The 13,752-nt window shown below is 39.4% G+C and overlaps 1 protein-coding gene across 1 annotated transcript in view; it reads left to right on the forward strand.

The window, feature by feature from the left end:
* cacna1ha (calcium channel, voltage-dependent, T type, alpha 1H subunit a) overlaps nt 1-10,711 on the forward strand; it is a 51,804-nt gene extending 41,093 nt beyond the window's left edge. The window contains exons 20-33 of the mRNA XM_053612404.1: nt 213-339; nt 461-586; nt 832-921; nt 1,027-1,219; nt 3,048-3,199; nt 3,329-3,438; nt 5,463-5,596; nt 5,750-5,820; nt 5,989-6,067; nt 6,754-6,875; nt 7,012-7,317; nt 8,844-9,012; nt 9,119-9,276; nt 9,368-10,711. Coding sequence (XP_053468379.1) covers nt 213-339; nt 461-586; nt 832-921; nt 1,027-1,219; nt 3,048-3,199; nt 3,329-3,438; nt 5,463-5,596; nt 5,750-5,820; nt 5,989-6,067; nt 6,754-6,875; nt 7,012-7,317; nt 8,844-9,012; nt 9,119-9,276; nt 9,368-10,360 — 2,830 coding nt within the window. The 3' untranslated portion in view covers nt 10,361-10,711. The remainder of the gene's footprint in view (nt 1-212; nt 340-460; nt 587-831; nt 922-1,026; nt 1,220-3,047; nt 3,200-3,328; nt 3,439-5,462; nt 5,597-5,749; nt 5,821-5,988; nt 6,068-6,753; nt 6,876-7,011; nt 7,318-8,843; nt 9,013-9,118; nt 9,277-9,367) is intronic.
* The last annotated feature ends 3,041 nt before the right edge of the window (nt 10,712-13,752 follow it).

Consider the following 13,752-nt stretch of genomic DNA (forward strand, 5'->3'; position numbering starts at 1 on the left):
TAGAGTTTGGGGTTACATCGGCTTTTCAGTATTAATTATAGAGAATGTACTGCCATTTTTTTATATATGTCCAGCTCTTCCCTATTATCCTGGAATATATTTAAATTATAATACATTTTGGCTAAGTCCCAATCATAAGCATCATTCAGAAAACCTGCACTGTGCTGTGTAGATGCTGAGCATGAGGATAGTGTTTGTTTTTGTGTCGGCAGAGTGATCAGTCGTGCTCCTGGACTGAAGCTGGTGGTTGAAACTTTGATAACGTCACTGAGGCCCATCGGGAACATAGTACTGATCTGCTGCGCGTTCTTCATTGTCTTTGGCATTCTTGGAGTTCAGGTGAAGACTTGTGAGAGTGTTGTCTATAAGAATGAAAAGCTTCTGTAAATGAAAATGCATGAAGGTGTTTATTCTGTGGGTCATTAAACAACTCAAAGAACAGATTTATTTGAATGTTTAGCTCTTCAAAGGCAAGTTTTACCACTGTGAAGGCTTGGACACAAGAAACATCACTAATAAATCAGATTGCCTACAAGCCAACTACAAATGGATTCGGAGGAAGTACAACTTTGATAATTTGGGGCAGGTAAGAGTTAGTGTGAAAACTTAAGTCATGCTTGTGTGGAGTTTAATATATACATTCCAACTTCTATGTAATCGAGTTTGCTTTAATAGGCCTGAAAAATCATCTGGGAGTTTTAATGGAGTGCTATAATGGACAGCTGCATGCCCAGTGAACTAATGCATCTGACGACTGAATACAAAATTGGAAGTCACTTAGACTCCCTGAGATGTCTGAAATTTCACTGGCGTTGTATCTCTATTTCTCAGGCTCTCATGTCGCTGTTTGTGCTGTCTTGTAAGGATGGCTGGGTGAATATTATGTACGATGGCCTGGATGCTGTAGGTGTGGACCAACAGGTTTGTTATTTTGGAAGGTCCTACTGATAAACAATAAAAATCCCACTGTTTTGCCATGTTGAATATGTGAAAGGCTACTCTTTTTCTCTTCATTATCACTGAAAGCCGGTACGTAACCACAACCCCTGGATGCTGCTTTATTTCATCTCCTTCCTGCTGATTGTGAGCTTCTTCGTGCTGAATATGTTCGTGGGTGTGGTGGTGGAGAACTTCCACAAGTGTCGGCAGGACCAGGAAGAAGAGGAGTCACGCCTGCGTGAGGAGAAGAGGCAGCGGTTGATGGAGAAAAGGCGCAGGAGTAAGGAGAATTGTGGGTCTGGTCGGTAGTCTATTTTTCTGAGCACTGCCTGCCTCCAGAGCCTGAGAGAAAAAGAGAGACCTAGTGAAAGAGAGAGCAAAAAAAAAAAAAAGCGAATAATGACATAAAATGACAAAAGCCTCTTAGAGTTGTGTTGGTGGCCTTGAACTGTGATGGCCTGCAGCATGTTTGCCTTTGCATGTTCCCTCATCACTAAATACAACATGACAGGTCTTCAAGCCGCAGGAACACACAGGGACACACAGGGACAGTTAGAGCCGTATTCTGTGAGTGCAGTGTGCGGCCAGTTGATTCTTATCTTTGAGTGAATGGGTAGGAGAAGTAACATTTATCTTTGATTTCCTAATTCAGGCTCTGGCTTGTGTGGAGTTACACTGAGCCACATTGTGCTGCTGGAGAGATAGGGGAGCTAATGAAAATCCCCCTGGCTCCATCAACATCTCAACCACAATGCCTTTGAATCATTGTGTGTAAAGAAAGTACGGGCAGCGTTATCCAGACCACTCATGAGGGAATTAAAGACACTAAAAGCATTGGCTATGGTTTTACATGAGTCAATAAGGGAAATGTGCTTACTGTATTATTTTATGCAAAAGCAACCATGCCGGCCAAGGTAAAGCTACCTAAGTAATGATGTCTAGCGGAAAACCAGACAGTTTTATTTTTTTCAGTTACACTCTTCCCATGGCCCATTACTCCTCAGTCGGTGGATTAATAGTATTGCATCTGTGACTTGAAAAGTCCATATATCAGAGTTTGAACAGAATTTCAGATTTAATCTAATCACAGTGTCCCTCTGAGGCACCTGCATGTCAAAGCCATTGTTTTAAAGCAGTTCATCATTTAGGATGAACTTTAAAGATGAAACCTCTTGGCTCTGATGCTGACATTTGAATACTCAGTAGCCAGTAGCCTCAGGAATGCACTCACTTCTCTGGCAAAGTGCATTTTTATGATAGCTCTCAATGATGGGGCTTAAAAAAAAAATTTAAAAAAAAAGGAAGATGGAACTGTCCCTGAAAGGACGAGTGATTTATGAGCAGCTGTCAGCTTCATCTGACACAGCAACACATTTTAGGATGTACAAGAAGTTGGGCATGATGAGATGTTTGGTGAGATGTTCCCTGTCCTACTGCTGATTTATCATGGCCTGTCAGCGTAATTCATGCCAAACGACATGAAAATTGATTTTGCTTGGCAGACCTTAAATACAGCAACTGCATTTGGTTTGGATCCGTTTGGATCTGAAGATGAACTGTTAGTGTGTATCCGCATGTGCATCATTATATAAGTATACCGTAATTCCTGGCTTCTCTCTTGTCATTCGGTAAGTTTGACTGTAAACATGCAATGTATGGCAGACTCAGAAAGATGGATTCAAGCTGAAATTGAACAATGAAATTTAATAGTGAAACCTAACACTACTAATACATCAAGAATCATTCAACAGTACTAAATATTGTACTCACCATGCAACACTCACAGCCATTCACATGGGTATGTTTACACACACATAGCCAACTGTCATGTTTACAAAGGCATGATCCCAAATACAGCATGTTCACAAAGACATGATGCATGATTGGGAGCCAAGTCCAGCAGGGGATATGAACTTTAATGTTTCAAACTTGATTCCACGGTGTATTAGTTTCAGCATTATAAAAATGTCCTACTCTGCTGCACTGTTCCTTTCGTGCTCATTACTTCCTGCCTGTGCCTCATTAAATTAGCTATACTGCATGTATCCTGCATTATGCTGAATATGCTGTTCTGCATATGTGTGTGTGTGTGTGTTTGTATGAAACAGAAGCACAGCAGCGGCCCTACTACGCAGATTACTCACCAGCCCGGCTCTACATCCACACACTGTGCACTAACCACTACCTGGACCTCTTTATCACCTTCATCATCTGCATCAACGTGGTCACCATGTCCATAGAGCACTACAACCAGCCCATGGTGAGTCAGAATCTCTGTGAAATGTATTCTTTAAGCTACTACACTTTGTATGAAAACTGTATTTTTTTGTTTGTTTGTTTGTTTGCAAATAGCCCAAAACAGTTTGACATAAAAACCTTTTTCCTACAGTATCTAGAGGAAGCGTTGAAGTACTGCAACTATGTCTTCACTGTCTTCTTCATCTTAGAGGCGCTTCTCAAACTCGTGGCTTTTGGCTTCCGAAGATTCTTCAAAGACAGGTATAGCATAAAACCTGCAAAGGAAGTACAATATTTCTGACACTACTTTCACAAAAACTCAGAGACGGTGCTGATAATGGGGAACATGCTTCAGGAATGAAAAAAAAAAACAAAAACATTTGGACAGATTTCATTCAACACCCCTATGTGAAGATTTTATTTCAGCAGCAGTACCAGTGCAAATACATATGATTATACAATGAAACAATACTGACAGACGCAAACAAGGGCGCAAACAGGTGGAAGAAACGGCTCAGAAATGGTTCAAAGCACGAGACCTCACAAACAATCAGGTAGAAAGTTCTGATTTGTGTATTCTTAAGTCTGACAGGCAGGGAAGTAGATTATCAGTGTTTCACTGCAGGGTGGGGAAGAGGTGAGGTAGCTGCCACAAAGCAGGGAGAAGTCATGACTGGTGCCTTATCTGCAGGAGATGTGACAACTACATACTAAAGTGGTACAAATCCATGATTAGGACCAGGGGGACCACCCCTAGACAGCTAAAGGAATATCAAGATATATCTTTATGAGGAGAGCAGGCTTGAGGAGAGCAGGCTACCTCAAATCTACTTACTATAATACATTTTTTTTTTAGAATAACCCATCTTGTCACATCTCTAAGGAATCATGTCAGCTTATAACCTATCTCTGGCATGTAGCTTTACACTACTAAAGTTACCATTGCATAGGCTTATGCTCTCATGCAGTGTACTGGTTTGCAGGTAAACTTTTACAGGGAAGTGGACCTAAAAGCTTTAAAAGTAGGACCATGCTATGCTACTGATACATTTTGTACACTTTTCTGGCCACAAGCTTCAGGATCTTGAAGGATGCCATTCGATTGGCTTTCTTCACCTTCACTGTTGCTCTGCGCTTCCAGTAAAAAAAAAAAAACTTCTGACCACTGTGACACAATAAGCTTTTCAGAGCAAATTATAGTCATGTAGAGGCTTAGTGGTTAGCACGTTCGCCTCACACCTCCAGGGTCGGGGGTTCGATTCCCACCGTGGCCCTGTGTGTGTGGAGTTTGCATGTTCTCCCCGTGCTGCGGGGGTTTCCTCCGGGTACTCCGGTTTCCTCCCCCAGTCCAAAGACATGCATGGTAGGCTGATTGGCGTGTCCAAAGTGTCCGTAGTATATGAATGGAGGTATGAATGTGTATGTGAATGTGCCCTGCGATGGATTGGCACCCTGTCCAGGGTGTACCCCGCCTTCTGCCCGATGCTCCCTGGGATAGGCTCTAGGTTTCCCCGTGACCCTGAAAAGGATAAAGCGGTATAGAAGATGGATGGATGGATGGATTAAAGAGTTTTATTTGAAGCAGATAATGATGATAATCGCACAGGTATGCCAACAGACCACGTGATAAGGTCTGCGGCTGGTCATCTTTCATGTCAGTCATGTCAGTCTCTGTCATGTCAATCATGTCAGCCTCTTTCTGAGAAAACGGAAGGCTCTTGACTATTTATTTGCACAATGTGCCAGACTCTCTAGTGAATGCTAGAAGTTTGTTTTGTGAATTTATGCGAGTGGCAAAGCACATTCTCATATCTGCATAGCTGGTCTACACTTATTTAGACAAAAAATAACAATCATATGTTTGTTCCCATTGTTCTATAATTAGGCTATAGTACAATGTGAAATGACCTGTTACCCATGCTAATCTAAAATGACACAATCGAGTGCATCTGATTAAACACAGCAGTGTGATTCAAATCATATATTTATTTCATATGCATTATGCATGAAATTGTGTTGACTCTGATCAGGTAATGGATTGAGTGTTAAATGAATCGTTTGTTTCAATTATACCAGGCCCCATGAATTAAGAGGAGTCAGGAGTCTCCCAGTTTAGCATTTAGTCTCAGAGTAGCCAAGATTGATGCAGCCATCCTAAACCTGTATCGAGTGGAATTATGTTCAGAAAGGTCCTAATATTGTTTCTCTGTATAGTGTCGTATAGTACGGTGTTCAATGCAAGCAATGTGACCCTGTAGCTGTAAACACTGTGCTCTTCCTGACAGGTGGAACCAGTTAGATCTGGCCATTGTGCTTCTCTCCATCATGGGCATCACGCTGGAGGAGATCAAGATGAACGCTGCCCTTCCAATCAACCCCACTATCATTCGTATCATGAGGGTTTTGAGAATAGCTCGAGGTATTTTAATACCTGCTTCTTCACTCTCAGCAAATGTCTCTATACGGGCACATACTGACACTTTAGGGACTCTTATTCACAGCATTATGAGGATGGTTATGTATCATAGGAGGAACGCTGACTGTGATTCATATTGTGTGTATATTTCCACAGTGCTGAAGCTTTTAAAGTTGGCTACAGGAATGAGAGCATTGCTGGACACTGTGATGCAGGCTCTACCACAGGTTCACATCTTCTTCCATCATATATGAACATGACATGGAAAGCTGTATTAGTGTGATAGCAATATTTTGTGAGAAGGCAAGATAGAGAGCAGTAACCACATAGTGTGTTTGTGTGATTAATTATTTATTAAATGATTGTATAATACTGCGGTTTTTTTTTCTTTTTAGGTTGGAAATCTGGGCTTGCTGTTTATGCTTCTCTTCTTCATTTATGCTGCACTCGGCGTAGAGCTCTTTGGGAAATTGGGTCAGTGCTGTATTTCTTGACTGCACTCACACTTGTGTCTCACTGTCCCAGCATCCGTGGCAGTGCTCATCATTGCCTGCCATTTTTAATTTTTGGGTCGGCAGTGGTTGGAAATGATCCTAAGGGCAACTTTACTTGTAAATCTAGAGCTCTTTCTAAATGACTGTAGCTTACTGTTGGGTGGGTGTGTGTGTGTGTGTGTGTGTGTGTGTGTGTGTGTGTGTGTGTGTGTGTGTGTGTGTGTGTGTGTGTGTGTGTGTGTGTGTCATGAGGGGGGGTCTTATGGGTTGATGGAGAGGCAGCTAAATTAGCTCTCTTTGGAAAATTGCAGGAGCGTACTTTTGTCACAGCAGTTTTTTTTTTATGAGAGGAAGGTCTTGGGCCTATGGAAAGGACTCTTCCTCTATCCTCTAATCAGAAGACAGGTAGTATTAGGGTCTGTTTTGAAGGACTGATTGCATTTAAGTCATTTGACTTTAAAAAATAATGCTAATTAGTAAGTCGAGCATTTGTGGGCAGACGCTTATTTTGACTTTTCGTTTCCAGTTTGCATTCCCCCCCCACTTTTTACACCACATTTCAGAGATAATCAGCAAGGCTTTAAAAATATAACACTTCTGCTTGAAATGTATTTAGCCGTGCCTGTGCTTGGCTGTTGCTATATGTTTTCATCCACTTATTTGTAGAATGCACTGACAATAACCCATGTGAAGGACTCAGTCGACATGCCACATTCGAGAACTTTGGAATGGCCTTTCTAACCCTCTTCAGAGTTTCAACTGGTGACAACTGGAACGGTATAATGAAGGTACTTTATAAATGTGGAGCATGAAAGCTAAAGTATTCATTTTAAAAAGCTGTCACTATGGAATCCTCACAATATGTATAATATTTCCCTAATAGTATATTGTAAGTTGTGTCAATAAATATTCTGTGTTGTGCAGGACACTTTAAGGGAGTGCACACCGGAAGATAGGCAATGCCTGAGCTACCTGCCCTTGGTATCCCCTATATACTTTGTCACCTTTGTATTGATGGCCCAGTTTGTGCTGGTGAACGTGGTGGTGGCTGTGTTGATGAAGCACCTGGAGGAGAGCAATAAGGAAGCCAAGGAAGATGCCGAGATGGATGCAGAGATTGAGATGGAGATGGAAATGGCCCGGCGTCACAGTAACGTCTCAGCAATGAGCTCTGGTGGCCCAGAGGGCAGGGGCACCTATATGAGGCCAAGGCCACATTCACCTGAAGAGGTATGTGACGATCTCACAATATCTGCTTGAATGATTCAGCATTGGCATGGAGACCATCAGGCACTAGAGGTTTGTGTAAAATAAAAAGCCTTCACAAATTATGCTTGGCAGCAGTTGCCCAGTGAACATGAAGAAAGTTTTAGCCGTGAATGATTAGCCATTTTAGACTCAAGTCTATGGAAGGGCTGATGGCCGAGCGCAGAACAGTCCTGTCTAGGTGGACCTTTAATGAATTCAGTGCTTAGTTGACTACTGCCCGAAGAAAAAGTGGTAAAGGGTTACGGGGATTAATTCTTTATAGTGGACTTGGACTATTTCCTGATGCAGTCTCTGATCAGCTGCTCTGCCAGGCTGACACTATGCTTTGCAAAGGCCTGAGTGATATGAAATGTCTGTAGCTTGTACCAATTTCAAGGAGATAAAATTTGGATTGGTCGATATCATTTTATATGGGTAAAAATTAAACAGGCACAAATAGTTTTAGTCATTCAATATTACTTGCTTAGAATTTCCTGATTTTGGTGGAATCATACTCTGTAATCAATATCACATACACTAATATGCAAATATCAAATAAATAAGCATTTTAAATTTATTGTTCAGTTCTGTATCTGTGTCCTCTCTACCACCTACTTCAACTCCAGCTGTGACTGCACACAACAACGGCGGCCTTCCTAACTGACATGAGATTTAGATGGAACAACTAAATTAGTGACAAATCGTCAAAAATAGTTTAAGTGATATAAATAAATTTGATGGAATTGCATTCTGAGAAATGTAAATATTGTACTGAAACAGAAAAAAAAAAAAAATCTCATTGATAATTTGTTGCATAATGCCCATGCAATATCTGGAAAGTTCTAGTTGTTTCATTTCTTAATAGTGTTTGGTTCCCTGACTTGGTGGACTGAGTTTATATATATATATATATATATATGAGCTTGTATATAATACTTGCTGTTTTCTAAACTGACAGCACATCTTGGATCGCACTGAATTTTATTGATACATTTTTATATCCAGATCAATAGAAAAGAGATTGCTACTTCCAGCAGTCATTCATGTGTTAATATAATGTTGTAGCTATATATGTCAGACTTATGTTAACATATATTAATATAAATTTGACATGGAAATATTTTGTTTGCAAACCATTCATTCAGAGAAACTAATAGGGCTAAAGTGTCGCGTAATCCGTTTTTGCAATAATGAATACTGAAACTCAAATACTCAATAAAAACTGACTTGAAAGATTTAACTACTTCACTATATTGACCTTAAAGATAGAAAATTGCCCACATTTGTGAACTGAGTTGTTATAGCGTTTCGTAGCATTAACGAATGTGTTTTTTCTGTATAATATTTAAAGAGGCACTGAGATTATCAGCGTTTCAATGCTGTAATTTACCACTGAGCCAGGGAATGACCTTGCATTAATGGCTTGCTTGGATTTTCTGGAGTGGGTAAAGGGGAAGTTGTAAGTACGTAACAGGCAGATTATAGAGGATTATGTTTCTCATACACAGGATGAGCGAATGCAGAGAACTCAGGAGAATTTGTTATCTCCACGAAAGATGTCAGTGTCCAGGATGCACTCTTTGCCTAATGACAGTTACATGTTTCACCCGGTGAGGCCAGCCAGCGCACCATACCCTCTGCAGGAAGTGGAGCCCACTCAAGCATACCTCGAATTAGGTACTTACTATTTTTCAGTCACATGGTTTATTAACCGTGTTTTTATTTTTGTGTAAAATTGAACCAAAAATTTGGAGACTAAACGGTGGACTAACTTTCCATATAGGCTCAGTGACCTCGATCCACTCACAGCCATGTGAAGGTCATTCCTTGCTCCAGGTTCCTGGTGTTCATCCTCAGCCCCATATTAGTATTTGCATGCCTAGGATCCCCACTCCAAAGTCATCTCCCCTGCATGTTGTAGGCAGGCCTCTGCGTAGACAGGTACAGTTTCATATCGCTAAATATCTCTGTCTTTCAAATCTTTATTATTACAATTCCCCGATATTGCTTACACCATGCTTTTTTATTTCAGGAAGCAATCAAGAATGACTCGATTGATGTGCAAATGTGTGACTCCAAAGGCAACCAGAAGAAACATATTAGGAGTACAAGAGCCAGCGTCACCATCCCAGTGCCGAGGATCTCCACCCCCAGCAGCCCCCTGGTGTCTCCTTTCCTACCCTCTTATTGCTACATGCCCAGAGTCTGCACCCTCCAACACCCTCACCACCAGAGAATTATTCCCCTCCAACCACACAGTCGGGCCAGCAGCAGCCCTAGCGACTCTATGTTGGACTCGACCGACCCAGCCGATGAGGAGGTGCACCATATAAACAGCTCAGCCAGGCTGTGGGCAGGAGTCCCAGCAGAGGAGCGGTGCCACTCACTGTCCCCCTGTGTCCCATTGTGGCCATTGCCTGTGAAGAACTGTACCAGTGCCACCAATCTTACCGACTACAGCACTAAAGACAAGGACTTTAAGTTCTTCAGTGTCGACACCAGGGGATATTTGGACAAGCCCTCTGTTTCCGAGGATCATCGGCGGCACTCCATTGAGATTTGCTCTTCTGTGGACAACAGTGCATTTGAGCCTGGAGTTGGTGAAAGGAGGCACCTGCCCTCACGAGGACAATCACTGCACATCCCCAGAAAGAAGAAGATGAGTCCTCCTTGTATCTCTGTTGAACCCCTACTAGAAACAGTGCTACCACCGTCTCTCGTGTCCATGAAAAAACTGTCCGAGAGCACGCTACTGCGGCGAAGGACGCCATCTTATGAACTGGCCCTACAGCGCGACTCTCTAGACTTCCTGGAGCACCAACTCCCCAGTCAGCCTCTCATCAAAGTGGAGAGGCAGCTCTCACACTGTGGCGAATATCTCTCTCTCCCACGGTTCCCCTTTCACCAGTCAGACTCCAGTTCCTGCATCGTGCGTGAAAGCAACCCATCCGCACAGCCCCCTCGCTTCGACAGTGCACTGGAGGAGTCCACAGATTTCAGCACAGTAAACAGGACTGCTCAATGATAGAGATAAAAATGTTGATGGTTTCCGACTGGTGCACGCAATGTGGCGTGGAAGTTATTTTGGATGTGGAGCAACAACCACTTAATTCAATAGCCAAAGTTTTTTTGAGATGTATAATATTATGTAAGCCAGCCAGGAATGGCAACTTTGATAAGAGTGTGATCGGGCACGATGGGATATGCAATTTCAGGTTTCCATATGGAACTCTGGTTCTTATCTTTTTCCCACTGCTCAGTCACATTGATTTGAGTTCAGGATGTGTGATGGGTTTTCTTTTTCTTTTTTTATTCCTTTATCCATCTTGTCATTAATATTGCTGTTTCTGTTAAAAAAAAAAAAAAAGAATACACAGATTAAATAAAACAAAAAAAGTGGATAAAAAAATACAAGAACTGTACATGATCTGTACTTTATTAAATCACATGTTGTAAATTGAGGAAATATTGTATTGGTGAAGAAAATAGATCTATTCATATGCACATATTTTTATAGAGATCTATAATGTTTTTGCACATATCAATTTGAAATTCAAGTTGAAATGTCTTTTGTTGTCCTCTTGTGAATGTACATTTTTTAAATCAAATAGCAGTGGGAACAATTATAGTCTATTTAAACCTACTGATACTGAGATGATTTTTATTTTTCTATTGGGAAGCGGGATATGACATATTGAAGTAGATCTAGCGACAACCAAACATCAAATGATCTGTAGCCTGAGTGCAATACACTGTAAATGTTTATGTAAGTTTACCCTGTTAGGTTGCTCGCATTTTATATGTAACATAGTAATGAGCATCTCACTAACACGACCTTATACCATAATCAAATTCATCTCAATGTCTTAAGTAAAGAATTCACTCACACATTCATTATGTAATTTAAAAATGGCATTTTGTGACCCTTAGCTGTGGCACAGGCAGTGTGCATGTGAGGGACAATATAAATCATTATAGATATGTGGCAAACTTTGTCATTTTCCTCATTATTTTCTAACATTTGTCTCACAGAGTGTTTTCTTGCCAGGGTTTGTTTTAGTGTAAACGTGATCTGGTTTAATTTTAAGCTTCGATATGTTTCCTCTATATTTGCGTTCAGTAAAGAGACATTTACATGAAGGAAATGCTGTATATGGGTGATTCTACAGCTGTGGGCACTTTTAACCATAAATATAGAGTTATTTAAAAGTCCTGGCCTGGAATAGCTGATACAGAGCCAGTGTAGTCCCTGGCTATATTTCACCTTCACCTTCAATTTCACCTTCAGTAGGAGACAGGTTACTTTCATGACAACTTCTATAACTGCCATGGGATATTAGTATTATCCAAGAGCTTTTTTTTAGAGCTGAACAAAATAAATTAGAGATGGCATGATAGTACTTCTTTTCTGATACCGACAGCGAAACCATGAGCATCAGCCAATACTGATAACCATCCCATATTGTTTTCTTTAAAAACTGCTACACTTTAAAATGTTTTTTTATTAACTGAGGAACCACTTACATTGTAAATATAATAAAGTACAAATGATAAATATAATAAAAAATCAACCCTAACAAAAAAACCCCAACCCCAATATGTATATATAAATATTTCCAGTTCTAAAAAAATTTTCCAGACCCAATATCAATCCTTGCCACAGAATCTGATATCCAATTCACTGTTTGATTGTATCAACCCAATATGTTGATGATGGGTATTGGATCGGTGCCATCTCTTAAAAAAAAGTTTCTTAGTTACTTATAAGTTGTATTGTCCTAATACTGCCTGGTTAGAAATAACTAATGGTCTACAGTATATACAAGCGATGTTTCAAACAACCACAATTTTACAATCTTAAAAGACTTTACAAACAAATGTTACTTGCAAAATTAGCTTTATAAACCAAAATACTCATTTATAAATATATAATTGACAGATTAGAATACATAATAACGGATTTGCATCCATAGATAATGAACAATAATATTTATTGAGCAGGTCATATGATATTTATCCCAGATTAATAGAGCAGATATAGAAGCAGCTTCCTTTATTGTAGTATTGGAGCTGAACTGTTCCTACTGTATATTGGCACTATTAATAATAAATGTGGTTGGTGTGTCGATAACAACGACATATTCAAGTAATAATACAAATACACTATCTACACTATTTGTAATAATACAAAAAAAATGCACTTGTTTTTGATGATTAAACAATACCCTGTTATTTGCTCTCAAATGTTAAACATTTATTGTAATTAAAAAAAATTTTAACATACCATTAAAATACACCTATAAAAGGTTATGTTTAACACAAAACTCAGACATGCTCACAACAAGGACATTCCAATAAAAGATGCAGCAGCGTTTCGATTTATAATAAAATCTCTTTACTGGCTGATGAATTTATGCACAAATTTAAAGGACTTTAAAGTGCCCATTGTGACAGAAACACCCATACAGACTATGTATTTGAGGTACACATTTATCTTATTCCATTTAATGATGAAACATTCGATTCTGCTCATTCTGACACTTACAGTATTTATATCCAATTTCATGAACATATGAATACAAATAACAGAATCTTAATCTTTTGACCACTGATCATTTGTCAGTTTTCTCAATTTTTGAATCCTGAATTGATTCAGAAAGTGAAACTATTGCATGTTATTGGAAAAAAAAAAATACATGAATGTTTTTGAGGTTTATGATATTTGAGCTTTAATTTGTATAATAACTACCTGCACTAGACTGCATTGGGCCGTCTGGGTTTTCCTCTTTGTAGATCAACTTATTCATTGTCTAATGCAATATTTTATCTGTATCTTTGTGATCATAGCTCAAGCAACTTAGGTGTAAGCAAAAATCATGGCTGGTAGAATATTTTAATGGCATTTAATGGCATATTTAAATACTGGACAATTAATGTTCAGTCAATTTATATGGCTAAGAAAATGTTTTTTTTTAACCAGCACCATGACTTTTGAAGAAAAAAGTTTTAAAAAGAATTAAGAAAAAAAAAAAAACAAGAGTTGACTTTTTTTTTTTTTATATGAACAAATGATAGAAATGAGTAAAAGGATTTGGTGTGTACATGCTTAAATTATTTGAATCACATTGGTGATATGGAAACTACAGCTTTCACAATCAAGCAACCTAGTATCCTTAAATAATTAATCTAAGCATTCTCTCCATTCTTTCGTGGAAGAAAGTTGAGTCTTTTCTTATTTTATTATTTTTTTTCTTGAAGCAAATTGTTTGCAATAATTTTGTCTTGAGTTCTTTGATATGGCTCAGATGTGATGCAAGGGAGGTATTTAAAATGGCTATACAATTTCTACACTGTATTATAACTTTTTATTGTGCAATGATCTGAGCGGTACTCTCTGTCATCTAAAGATAAACATTT

Source organism: Ictalurus furcatus, chromosome 24, assembly GCF_023375685.1.
Source record: "Ictalurus furcatus strain D&B chromosome 24, Billie_1.0, whole genome shotgun sequence".
In the NCBI taxonomy this organism is placed as follows: Eukaryota; Metazoa; Chordata; class Actinopteri; order Siluriformes; family Ictaluridae; genus Ictalurus; species Ictalurus furcatus.